Below are 13,772 nucleotides of genomic sequence, written 5' to 3' on the forward strand. Positions count from 1 at the left end.
TTATTGAAAACTTCACCAACTAAAAAAATACTAGCTAGATTCATTTTGATATTGTCAGATAATCATGAAGACAGAAACTATGTCTCAAGTTTGTAACTTTTTCCATAAAAATACTTGTAACTTCTTATTCTCCTAAGATCTTTTTTTTACATAAATTAACCAGTGCACAGAAGAAAAGCAATGGTCCCAATGGTTGCATCAGAAAAAGGCATCATTTATATTCAGGTACCTCGTCTGAGCACTCGGTATTTCATCGGAACTTGGATTAGAGCTGAAGAACCTAGGATAAGAGTTTGACAGTCAGATTACTTCTTCACATCTGCTTTTATTAAGTACTTAGTAGATCATTGACACATATTACAGAATTGAACAATTATCTTCATTTTGCAGTTTCATATAGGTTCAGTATTCCATCTTGGTAGTTTTCTTTTTTAACTTCATTGCTCTAAGTCTCCCATTCCACTCCCCTTCTCCAACAACACAAAATACCAAATACACAAATGTGACAGAAACCAGAATATTCAATGCTTATTTGACTTTTAAGTGCTTTTCATATTGGATACTTATTGTAATTATTTTAACTATTCAATATCATGCTCAACAATCAATCTGTGTTCCAGATATCCAACAAAATCTTCTGGTCTAAACATTCAGAGACTAAACACAGTCCCAGGCAAAATTAATATAGCCATTAAACTACATCTTCTTTTACACAGGGGTCTTGTATCTATTCCTAACCACTCAGAGCTTCAAAGTGAATGTTAAGGTGTGCACTTACACTCCTGTTGGAACTCCTCCCTTGCCCTTCTCTCCCTCAAATCCACAAACACACACAAACCATAGTGCTTTAATGACGTTGTCAATGTTTTCTAAGTCACAACAATCAAGATTAAAATAAGGTGATACATTAATACTCATTTGACGGAAAAAGTGAAAGTTAAATTATTAATTATTTGCACACATAATTCCTAATTTTGAAGTAATACACTTTTCTACAGTCATGGCAAACACATGTTGCATACATAATTTTTTTTTTCTCTTTCTGCATAAGACCGGGAATTAAGAGATAGGTATCAAAGCTGTAAATCAAATAAAATCAAGATTACAAACATTTTGCAAACAACTCTCCAATATTAACATAATGGAAGAGGTATGGGAAAGCATATCTCCTTTGATTACTTAAAATAAATTACGCATATTTGTCAGTTAAAAGCTTCAAAGTATCTGGTGGCAAGAAGATCCCCAGGCATTTTCCAATTAGAACAATTACTTAACGTCAGAATTGTTCAATTAGTGTCTGAAGCTCAAGCGAAGATTCCAGGTCCAGCATGTGCAGACATGGCCAAATGTTATATGACACAAATAGGCTTATGTGAAAAAGTCCTTTGTTTAGTTTACTTCTAGGAACAAAGTGAATTTACAGAGAATTGCACCAGAAGCAGTTCTCAGCACATTCTGCCTTAACGTGGTTAGAGTTTACAAATATAGTCAAGCTAAAAATCAAGTTGTGATAGCTGCTGCTATCACCAAAGGTAGCAGAGTGGGGGACTGAATTTTATTTAACTACAAAAAAGAAAAAGCATTAAGTAAAGATCATTGCTGCCCACAAATCTTTAACAAAGCAGTTTTGATCTTGAAGACTCTCCCATTCAGCAGCAGCATGTTCCCAGGCTAACATTTAATTCACACTTACTAGCCACGTGGCTTTGTAATGCTATCAATAATATATTTCTTAAGCATCTCAAAGCCAAACCAAAATAGTATGTTCTCTAAAGCATGCCAGACTGATCAATGAGCTGAAAATCAGCTGGTTTGCCAGGCTCAAAGGGAAACAATCAACAAAGCAGCCTCCTGGTCTCCAGTAAGCAGCAGAATCCCCCAAAGAGCAAATTCCAGGGCCCACAATGCCCAGGGATGCATCCCCAGCCAGGTTACAGATGTTGACATTCATAAAACACCATCAGAAAATTCACAGGCAACAGTAATTTAGGGGATACAACTGAAACCACAGCTTCAGCTGAGTGGGACCTTGGGAACACAGAAACTGCACAGGCAGTCACTGCAGAATATCTTATCCCCCATTATCTGGGACCTGTAAGGATGACTACTACCACTTCTGTTCAGTTCAAGGGGGATGTAGAGCGGGCCCCAGCAAAATGGCAAATAATTTATGAGAACAAGCTTGGGAGCTGGACTTGTTTAGACAGGTGGAGATGAAGAGGAGACATAATAGCATGGATACCTGAAAAGCAGCTACAAAATGTCCAGCCCTGTGGGAACCTGACAGAAGCACTAAAAAGTAGCAGCCAGGAATAGCTGCTTCAGGTACAAAGATTAGATATTAGCAAAAAATTCCTCTTTGAACAGAGGAGCAACTGCAGACTGATATTAAACACATGTAGAAGACTCTCTGCCTGTCAATATCTTCAAGGATTCAGCAAGAAAGTGATGATCCAGCACTGGTTGTAGTTTTGCTTCAATCAGGAAGTTAGGAAATCACCTAATCAGTCTCAGGAAATCTCTTCCACCTGATAATTTTATTTAGTAAGAACTATGTTCCAAATACTAGCTATGCACATGAACAAACAAAAAAACCCAACAAAAGCAACTCCCCAAAAAACCCTTTCAATATTCAATTACTGAGCACTGAATACATAAAAGGTGGAGAACAAAGAAACATCTGTTTATGTATTTGTAATGTACACACATTCCTAATGACTGTCAGAAATGTAACAGCCATGTTTCAAAACCAAAGGGCAGTTTCAGATACTGTCAATTCAGCTACTCAGCAGCAACAAGGATGTCCCAAGCTCAGCACCAGATTCCCTTTTGAGTGTAAAGGGGAAACAAAGACGCCAGATTCCACCATGTTAAGGAAATCCCCAAGACAAAAGTAGTAAGGGTGTTGAAATAATGTTCCACCTTATACTTCTATTATTATGGCTTCTGAAACATTTTCTCTTCTAGTCTGTAAGTCAGAATAGAATTTCCAGGCTTCTCCTTTAAGACTCAGCAGTAGATATACATCCAAAAAACACATCCTTATTCATGTTTAACAGACTCTGAGCATGGAGGGACATGTTAAAACATATCAATTTCTTAACATATTAAGCTGAAATGCTGATCAGGATACTGCTAAGTTTATCATTGGTGAACACAAGGCAGAATCCACCACATCTGTGCCTTCACTGGAGAAAGAACTTGTCTTCAATGCTGTTTAGCAACTGCAGCTTATCTTCAAACTGGAATTCTCTCCTCGACTCCATGTTTTACAGAGCAACCATAATGAAGCTTTCTTTACTCATGGTGGAATTTACAGGTTTTAAGTTGAAGGGTATAGATACAGATTAGTAGATCCAGCAGCTAAAACATACAACATCCCTTATTACATTTTCCATTTGTATTGCTATAAAGAGCAGGACAAGCTTCCTCTGCATCATACTGTAATGCAAGAAAAATTCCACAGGCTGTACAAATAAATTCATTAATCCACTCCTCTGTGCCATATTCATTTCACCATTAAGCCCTTTGTCCATAAAGGGCTTTAACAGAGCTCATACTCTGTATTATGCCTCTTGCCTGAGCTAACATAGTAAACCACTGCATTTTGCTACTGCCCAGTAAATGTTTGCCTATGTGTATACTGGCTTTGCCCCATCATTTAGTGCCTCTTGCTCAAAGCAAAAAGCTTTCAAAACTTTACTATTTTGGCCAATAGACCCCAAGAAAAAAAAAAAAGCCATGTTCATTCCCCTCCACTCCTAATCTCTGAACACATGGGCAACTGCCTTAAAAAAGGGCTGAAAGAAGTATTCCATCTGTCCAATTACATGACTGTACAAAGGAATCACATGACTGAAACTCATGTACTCAGCTGTGCTTTGATTTCACACTCTTAGTAAAGTCTCGGAACTTCAGCATCTTCTATTTCCACACCTTCCATTATGTTGCTTTTCTTTGAACTGCTGAAGGGAAAAAAAAAAACCCAAGCCAAACCAACCCAATATATCAAATTTTGTCATTACCACAAAAATAGCTTGTGGATAGTTTTGCCATATGGAAACACACAGTAATGTGATGAAGAAAGTCACCTTTCTTACAGGAAGTAGAACTCCTCCAAAAACAAACACCTGGAATCAGATGCATTTCCTCACTTAATTGACTTTGAAGTCAACATGGTTGTACAGTCACACAGGTTACATACACTCACCACTTCTGGATTATCAAGGAACTTTTGGTGGGTTCAGAAAGGATGTATGGCATATCCCATTTGGAAATACCCAGAATGCAAATACTGTGTCTTTTTAAATTTTGGTTTACAAATGGCAGGTGTTTGTTTTACAAGGGAGGTGCTCTCCCTACTGACAAAAGAACTTTTTTTAATTCTGCAGCAAAGAAGAAAATGCAGATATTGGTGTAAAACATTCTAAATATGTCAAGCTTCATCCTCTGAAGTACCTTTTCCTTTTTAGACAGTGTACATTTCAGGTACTTGTCAGGTATCATCCTGAATTATTTCCAAGAAAACTCATCCTTCACTTTCACATCATTTTTTTCCTGGCTCTTTGAACTCCAGGTCTATGAACATGCTGTCAAATTTCAATCTCACTAGAACATTTGATATCATGAACATTAGAACAAGATTGCAGATCCAGCAACAAGAACAAAAGCATCTCAATAATTTATATACTGAAATTAAATTAGGTTCAAACCTTACATAGTGCACCTAATTTAAAAAATCCATACTTTCCATGTGCATTCACAAAACTTCACTACTAAATTTAACAATTTTTGTTCACGCTTACCTCAGAGGTCTACAAACAGTTAAAAAAAACCCAAGTATTTAAAATGAAAAAATAAAGGCTAGATAAATTCATCATTATACTTTTGTATCAGTGACAGAGCACAATGAATTTACTGGATCTGCTGGACCTTGAAGGAGAATTGTTTATATAATTGGTAATATGTCCATGGGAGAGTTCAAGAAGTTCTACACACATATTGACTACATAATTCAGCATTATAGTTCCCAACACCTCTGAAAAGTTACTTAAGAAAAAAGCTTTTCTACTTGCAAAAACATCTAAAGCAGCAGAACTGAAACATACAAATAAATTTCATCAGACCAAATTTCAGCCTCTTTGGACAAATAAACTCCACCAGTGGCTTGCAAATTGACCTCCCACAACTTGATCTTCAGTGAAGCAAAATGCAATAGACAGCAGAATAAAGGAGACATCAATAGTATTAATAATATTTTTTTATTAGAAGTAAGTTTCTGATAGCTTCAAAATTATTCCTGAGGCAGAAAACTTTCTGGATAAAAACGTATCTTGCAATGCTTCTGACATGTAGTAGTACCCTGTGATGTTGAGACTCCTCCAGAGGTCACAGCTAACTTGCTTACCAAAGCTTCTAAATTCTTCACTTCATTAATTAGATATTTTGACTTCTTGTTCTGCAGGACACATCCCAGTTGAAAGATTCCAAGTCATGACATTTCCAAAGATACAGTACTTGTAGCATGCATACATTCTTAACCTTTGGATTAATTCTTAATTCTCCATGGAACACAGAGACTGTAGTACATACAGCACTGTATTCTAAAACCATAGGTATTTGCAACAGGTTCCTGCACTGCACCACTCTTTTCACAGCCTTGCTGCCACAACTTCTGTCCTCTTATTCAAGTCACTTTCTGCCACATGCATCCCATACATTATTCCTCCAAAACCAGATTTTACAATCTTGAAGAAAGAACCTCTTCACTTAACAAGTATTACTTTTAATGATCATTTCTGACACAAAATTCAAAGAAATCTGTAGAAAGTGTCTTCCACTAAAAGCCCTTGACCAGAGCCACACAAATCTGTTCTTGTTGCTGAGGTGTAAATGCAATTTTGTGGCACTTGAATCCACTGGACATTGAGAAGACTTGGAAGTTTCCACAACTCCTCAAATTCTGTAAGAGAGCTCCGTTACCATACAGCAGTCACAGGTGACTGAGGCAAAATCTCATGACTGTTCTCACACTTGAATGACATGTCTTGCACCAATTCCCTCATCAGCACAAAACCCTGAGAGCAGCTAATGAAGCTCAGTCTCTTAGGAAAGGGCTCTGACCAGCATTTTCCCAGATCTTTCTTGCTTGTTGATTCTTCAGGTTGCAGCAAGTGGTGAGCTCAGCCGGCAGCACTTCCCTCAGTACAGGAATGACACTGTCACTCTTCCCTGTGCAGATGTGTGTCTTCAGGCACCTCTGATCACCTTGGTTCAAAAAGGCTGAGAGGTTCAAAAGACACTGGGGAACAGATGATAAAGGTGGAATGTAAGCCTTGCTTCTTCGGAGAACAGGCTAAGAAGATAAAGTAGAAGTGAAACGCTTGTTTCTTGTGTGACTGACTATAACCATTTGGTTTTTAATAATCTCATTGATTTTTATCAGTATTCCCACATCTGCTTATACCTCTGCTTCCTGTATGTCATCATAAGTAGCTTTACAAGAAGATTTTCATTTCCACTGTGAGCAAAGTATATATCACTTTTCCAACCTAGTATATATCACTTTTCCAACCTTTCACCACAACTTCTACTTTCATTGACATATGACAGTCTGGATTCACATTCTCAGTTTCTGGGGAAAAGACACCCCAACAACTGAATTCACCTTGAATACATCTTTGCTCCTCCAAGTCCATTACAATAGAGGCAGAACATTCCTGTGATGCAGCCAAGCAGCTTCAGCACGGGTAGAGCTGCATCTGCAACAGTGCTGTGTCAGCCTGCTGATTTAGCTTCTCAGCATTCTGCCTGAAACTCAGCAGTGAGTGCATCAAGCTGACAGACAAGTAGGAGACAGTTTAGCCTGAGAAGGTGAGAAACTAAAACACTGACTATACATCCCTCCACTAGACAGATACATAAATATTTGTATGTGAAAAGGCATAAGTAAGGTTTCATACTCTAAAACAATTCCTTGTCAGCAGTTCACTAGACAAATCTCAGAAGAATGTTCAGCATATAAAGAGAAACACAGTTAGAGACATAAATTGGCAAATGCAAATACCTGAATATTAGAAAAGCAACAAAACAGTAAATCCCCAAACAATATCTATCCTAGGAGGCTGGAAGAAAAAAGTATTATACTTACAATAGAGATTCCTGCGTCTCATGGCTTTCTCTTGCTTTAATTATGAAGATGCAAGTCATCCCAAAATAGAATAAGAAAAATAAATTAATGTGCTGCATCATTTGAAGGAAAAATCCAGCACTTCCAGAGAAGCCTTTGCAGACGAATTTCATTACAGGCCAAAATTTCCATTGTCAAACAGGAAAAATTACAGCCTTTATGATTGTCTGCAAAAGCTGGAAGTACCGACAGAGTTGTACTTACAGTTAACACAAGGTTACTTTCAAGAAAATCCTGTTATTTAGTGAAGTTTTAAGGGATGATTATGGCTTGAAACACATCTGAACGATGCCAGGAAAACCTAAAGTATGACTACAACTCCTAAGTTTTCAGAAGGCGTAGCTCCAACAACAACAAAAAAAATCTTACGCCAAAAGGAAAAACTAACTGAAAGCAGCTCCCCCACCATTTTTTGAGTGGATTTGGTTAAACCTTAAGGCTAGCCAAATCTCAGGAAAGATCATTCATATCATGAAGAACAGGAAAAGTGTCTTTCACTGGCTGAATCCAGAACAGATGATTGCTTTTTGGCAGAATCTAAAGAAAAGAAGTTAAATTTCCATTTAATAGCTAAGCATTCCTGACTCATTTTGACAATTTTCTGGCAAGTAAATACAAACTTGTCATTTACAAGAATAAAACAATAGTGTGATCATTCTACCACTACAGCAGCTGTCTGTCCAGAGCAGTCCATGGAGTTAACTGCTGTATTTTCAATACTCAGTGGCATGGAAGAGATGCTGGACATGGGTGTGGCAATTCAACAGGAAGCAAGATTGATAAAACAGTTAATTGTCTGAGAAGCCAAGTAGCTGTACTTTCGTGGCAGCTATAAAATAAGGAAGTGACCCAAGTCCTGGTATTGCCACAGGCAGTGGATGGTTTTGTATAAATTCAACAGGATTTCATAAGCTTAATACAGACACAGTGTTCCTCACAGTTATGATGTTCCAAGTGCTTTTGTTACTCATTCTCCAGTTTTACAACAAACAGCTGCTAATACCAAGTTTTCAGACAAGTACAGAAAACATTAGCAACTGTGAGCTGCTGTTTAAAGAGAATTTCCTCCTGACTATTTTCAGACAATCACCTTTGACTGCACCTGGTTTACTGCTTTTGTTAATATCAAAAATGCAGTTTCACAACTGAAGCTAAAGGGTCTGTTTTACTTGTGATCCCTGCTACTGGATCAGGAACTAAGATTCTCACACATTAGGTGAGAAACTTGTTCTCTGTTCTGGTTCAGGGATTGTAACAGCTGTTTTTGAGCTATGACTGTGAAAAGTTAGAGTAACTTTTGGCAAAGTGTCTAACTTTGAGAAGCCAAAACTCAAAAACTACTGGTTTTAAGGGTTCAAACCTTCTGGGCACATGGCAGTCTGTATGAGCTACTGCATAAGGTAGTTGCCTACACAATTAAGTTCACAGGTTATTTAACAGAACAGTTTCAATTGCATAGTTAAGTATTATATGAACATAATTTAGTTTTTCTTAAACATACCCCATCTTTAAATATATCAGTCAGATATACAAGGATATGCATGGAAATTCTGCTTATTCTAATACTTCACACTCATAATAAACAAATCAAGTTCTGGGGTTTTGTCTTCTGCTTGGCTTTTCCCCTCAAAAGTAATCTTCACAACTGAAGTTTCTCTGTGGAGAAACAGAACTAACAGAAGATATGCTGCAGAACACAATGGCATGCTTTTTGGGACCAAATATAGACAATCCAACAGCAAGGTAATTTTCCTGTAACTAGCTACATTAGCATTCCAAGTATCAACACAAATATGCATGACTGAAATGTTTAAACAGCAATGGTTGATTTTACTGCCACAAAAAGGACAGAAAAGTTGCCTGCACATCAGGTATTTCAACCGCAGGTTCTGATGTGCAACAATCAGGGGTGAGAGACAAGAAATGAGAACACTGAAATGATGAAAACAAAGGCTAAAAGCTCTCTTCACAGATTTGAACATTATTTCTTTCTGAAGAGCCTGTAGGACATGGCAGGCATTTTTACCTAACTCTAGACTTGAAGGGGGGCAAGGAAACTTGAATCTTTGATGGAATCAGAACAAATCTTCATCTGTGTTTCAAACACAGCTCACAAAATAAGCAGTGCTATTCGGCTGATGCCATACCTGCAAAGGGCTGATCAAAACACATGGAAAAAAGGTGTTCCACTCTAGGATCTCCCTAGCAAACTGAGCTATAAAACTAAAGCATACTTACAAAATCAGAATAAATTATATCATGTACCACCATATTCCAGGTATGTACACCATAGGTGTAATTGATTTGGGGACCATTGTCCCAAAAAACCTAGATTTCTCCTCAGCTGTGGAAAAAATCAAGAAGGCCAAACAAACCCATCTTTCATGCATGATATCACCCACTACTCTCACGGGCTTAGCTAAATTAAAAGCATTAGTAAACTAATATAATGGTTGTTTCCTAAACATTTTACTATAATGGCTAAAACTAAAATTGAACTTTTTTTCAAAGTATCCAATACCAACCAACTCCAATTTTCAGAGCCATAAATCATACACACAACTATGAATATTTTGGCTAATGCACTTTCTACAACTTCCCATCCCATTAGTAGCTGCTGTGCAATGAAGCCACAGGACCCCACCATTGTGCTACAATGCACAGGTCACACAGCACTCCATGCACAAGGTACACACAGCCTTGTACTGTGATCACCCCAGCCACACAATCCTTGGGCCATCAGCACCCTTTGACAAGGCTCTGGCCTTATGAACTAACAGCACTAGAAAAAATTGGAGGTAAAACAAAGGTATGCAGAAACAACCTAAATAAGTATCTTATGCACCTATTCAAAATCCAGATTAACCAGACTATCCAGGTGGAAAAAAAGAAAAAAAAAAAAGAGATAAAATAGCCATGTACACTGAAGGTCAAGTGAAGTATTCTCACAAATCTGTCAGACAGCCAAGCTTTACTACTGCAGCTATTCAAAAGAACACATTTTACTCTGAACAGCTATAGGAAACACAGGCCAATTTCATATATGTATCACATGTTTACATTTGTTTCTTAATGACTGTCCTTCTGCCAAAGGGCTTTTTCCTGCATTCTGGAACACCTTCCAGCAGCAGACAAGCACAGTATCTTTAACAATGTCATTTTAAAAGCAAATGAGAAACCGATATAAAAAAGGCAATCTGACTGAAGTCATAAAAAATGGCTGATGGATTGGTCAGGCTAGTACTATGGTTTAGGAAAAGAACTACTACCTTCTCTTCATTTTGTTGTGTTCTCAGGACATCCTTTGCTATTATTTTGAACAGGAACTCCTCCAGTCTAAGAGCTATTCACTATCTACACCTACTCTGTATTCAGTGGAAGCATAGGCTCAGGACTTTTATAGCTATTCCAAACCTAGTGGTACAAAACCCTGAAATCAACTTATGAGTTCTCATCTTTTTCCACCAAAGCACACAACAGATTTCATCATTTAAAGAAAGAAATTGGAGATAACTGAAAAGAATGATTATATGAGCTTGGAGAGCTACTCCTACGGCAATGCAGCTGTGTGACTGACCATGACTCCACACCCAATAAAAATCCAGTTTTCAACCTGTCCTACTCCTGTTTGCTCCCAGCTCAAAGACTTCACTGACACAAGAAACTGGGAGATTTAGCCCAGCATACATCCAAGTGTGAAACAGAAGGAAAACTATATGCAGATTTTCTAAGAAAATAAATGCTGGGTTTCCTACTTTTGAAGGGAAAACCAGCAATAATTAGATTGCTAAGAGGGTTAGCTAAAGGAAAAAAAAAAAAGAAACAACCACAAAATCAAAGGAATTCTTTACATCAGCAGGAACATTTGGTAGGACATGCAAAATACAACCATACACTTCTACTTGATAAATGAGAAGTAAGAAGACTCAATCCTGTGGAGATAGAAGAGGGGTTGGAGAGACTAGAGCCACTGATTCAAATAAGAATCAATACTATTAAATTGACCAGCAAATAGGTAACAGAATACTATTAATCTGTCTCAATAACAAAGAGATGGGGAGATGCCCTCATTCCCAAAAAAAAAAAAAAAAAAGGGCACACCATCACTTGAAAAAGGCAGTTTATCTGTTAGTAACTATTGCTCCAGGTAGAATAAAGTGCCATTATATTAAGAAAACATCAGAGCAGGCTCTGCAGTGCCACAACAACACAATCTGATGGCAGCAAAGGAGTACAGACTACTGAGTTATGTCTCACCTTTACAGACTGAGAATGTTGTGGAATTTTGAACAATCGTCAGCCAATCAACAGCCAAAGGTTCGGTCACTCAGCATTTGTAAAAGCCTCATCTCTAAATACACCTTCACGGAACGGTGCCTAATTATTTAATGCCTTTGTCTGTTTTGTGCTTAAACCAGGGAGCTGCTGGTTTATGATGCTTCAAAGCAACACAAGTGTCAGACTTGATAGTTAAGTCCATGTAACTCCTTCAGGAAATCAGGACTGGTGTTACTATCAAAGTAAAGAGGAAGCTCATTTTATTCAAAGTACAGGTGAGTTATCTAGACTCGGAAGACAGAACAGTACTTAGTTTACTAAGTGCATCCTAAAACACAAAGCTGAATTCTTTCACCACTGGCGGCTCTCGTGTCATTCAAATGTTAATTTCACCATTAGCACACATTTACCTTCAGGTACGGCTGATGTTTCAAGTTACATGCTGCACGAAGCAGAGTTGAGAGATTCCCACCTTATCTTTTTCTTGGAATATTTCAAGCAAGTTACTGCTACAAATCTACCAATAAGTTAGACAAGCACTTGAAGCCGTGTGAAATGAAGTACAGAATTTACAGAAGTCCCGAATTAAGATTAAATCTGCATATACATTAAAAATGGAAAAAGTTTACCCTCCTATGCTTCGCACCACGGTAGTGTGACTGAAGACTTATGGCGCACATACAGTAAATTTTACAAACCTGAAAGAGAAAAATTGAAAGCACATCTTCAGTTATGCTACGAACATTCTGCCCTTGGTGAATTATAAATATGAAATACATCCGTTCCTACAGAGCAATCGTGTAATTCTCAAGGTCTTCTCTGGCTCAAACAGTTTGCATGACTTTTAGGAGAGCAGCTTACCACTAAAATGTCCAGAAATAGTATGCAGACCTGTTCAAACAATACTTAAGTGTTTAAATAAATCAGGTGGTGAAAAGGCTGTACAAGCCCTTCTCTGCTACCAGCACTTTCTGAATTCTTAGTTTTCTAAAGTTCTCCAAGCTGGAAAGCCAGCAAAAAGGGATGGCCGTGCAGAAACTCGAAAGGAACAGAGGCAAAATTACGCCCTGGGATAACTGCAGCTCCGTTCATTGTTCATTCACAGCTACGTGAAGGGAGCAGAAAAACAATGGAGGAAGACACATGCATTTCATTAACATCCACAGACACGCATATACCATTGCAATAATTAAGAGAGGACGATACAGACGTACAAATATGTCTTATTATCTTTAGCTTTTATAAAAGCAATGCATGCTAGTATGGTCTTTCCTTTACGTACTGCCGCAGAACTTGAATAAGCTAGAAATAATATACAGAGCTACAAAACCACTGCAGGACTGACAAATTTAACGCGCTCTGAGCCGGAGCTGCAGCTTTTAGAGATAAAGGAGCCTTTGCGGCCGCCCATCAGAGACACCCAGCCGAGGTTGGAAAGGCAGCGAGTGAGACCCACTCACTGTACCCACTGTACTTGTGACTGCCCAAGAACAGCCAGAACTCACCGAGCCCGGCTCTCCCAGGCACCGGCCCCGCTATTCCCCCCACGTCAGAGCCCCTCTGGCTGCCAGGCCCGGCTCCCAGAGCCTGCCCGGGCTGAAAACCCCCCAGAGACACCCACTCACATCGCAGTAAAAGAGCTTCTTCTCGGGCTCCGCTTTGCCATCTTCTGCCTTAACTTCCTCAGGCACGGCGCTCATCCTGCGCGGCCGGGAAAAAAAATTAAAAAAAAAAATAAAATAAAACCAACTCTTGTTCACACAGTGTTTTACAGCGACCAGGTGGGGGCGGGGGGCACGCCTCGGGCGGACGAGCTGGGTTATTATTTATTATTTGGCTATTTGAGCGCTATTGTTTCATTCTGTGGGTCAGTGCACATCTTCCAGCACCGGCGCTGCCCCACAGCATCCGGGAGCTCACGCCCACCTCGCCCCCCACAGCGTTCGTCACTTCCGTCAGCGCCGCAGCCACGCCCCCAGGCCGGCGGCCGAAGGCGGGCAGCCGCTCGCCTCGGCCAATGGGGAGCCGGCGTCGCGCCGCGCGCCCGGCAGCAGGCCACGCCCCCGTGATCAGACCACGCCCCCCATGCCCAGCCTGGCGCCCCCTGGCGTGAGGGAGGAACCGGCAGCGGCCAGGCCGGGATGGAGCGTGGGATCGGGCCGGGATGGATAGGGGGCCAGGCCAGGAGGAACCCTGGGAGCAGCTCCAGGAGAGGATGCTGGGACCAGTTCAGGGGAATACTGGGCCCTACTGAGGCTGAGAGTCTACTGTAACCAGTTCGGACTGGGGTGGGTGCCTGGACCTG

The 13,772-nt window shown here is 39.6% G+C and overlaps 1 protein-coding gene across 1 annotated transcript in view; it reads right to left on the minus strand.

The window, feature by feature from the left end:
* The window catches only part of LOC131559152 (uncharacterized), a 28,332-nt gene extending 14,972 nt beyond the window's left edge, over positions 1–13,360 (minus strand). The window contains exons 1-4 of the mRNA XM_058807408.1: positions 13,093–13,360; positions 12,097–12,165; positions 7,151–7,184; positions 230–280 (exon numbers count right to left, since the gene is read on the minus strand). Coding sequence (XP_058663391.1) covers positions 230–280; positions 7,151–7,184; positions 12,097–12,165; positions 13,093–13,167 — 229 coding nt within the window. The 5' untranslated portion in view covers positions 13,168–13,360. The remainder of the gene's footprint in view (positions 1–229; positions 281–7,150; positions 7,185–12,096; positions 12,166–13,092) is intronic.
* Positions 13,361–13,772: the final 412 nt, after the last annotated feature.

Source organism: Ammospiza caudacuta, chromosome 1, assembly GCF_027887145.1.
Source record: "Ammospiza caudacuta isolate bAmmCau1 chromosome 1, bAmmCau1.pri, whole genome shotgun sequence".
NCBI lineage: Eukaryota > Metazoa > Chordata > Aves > Passeriformes > Passerellidae > Ammospiza > Ammospiza caudacuta.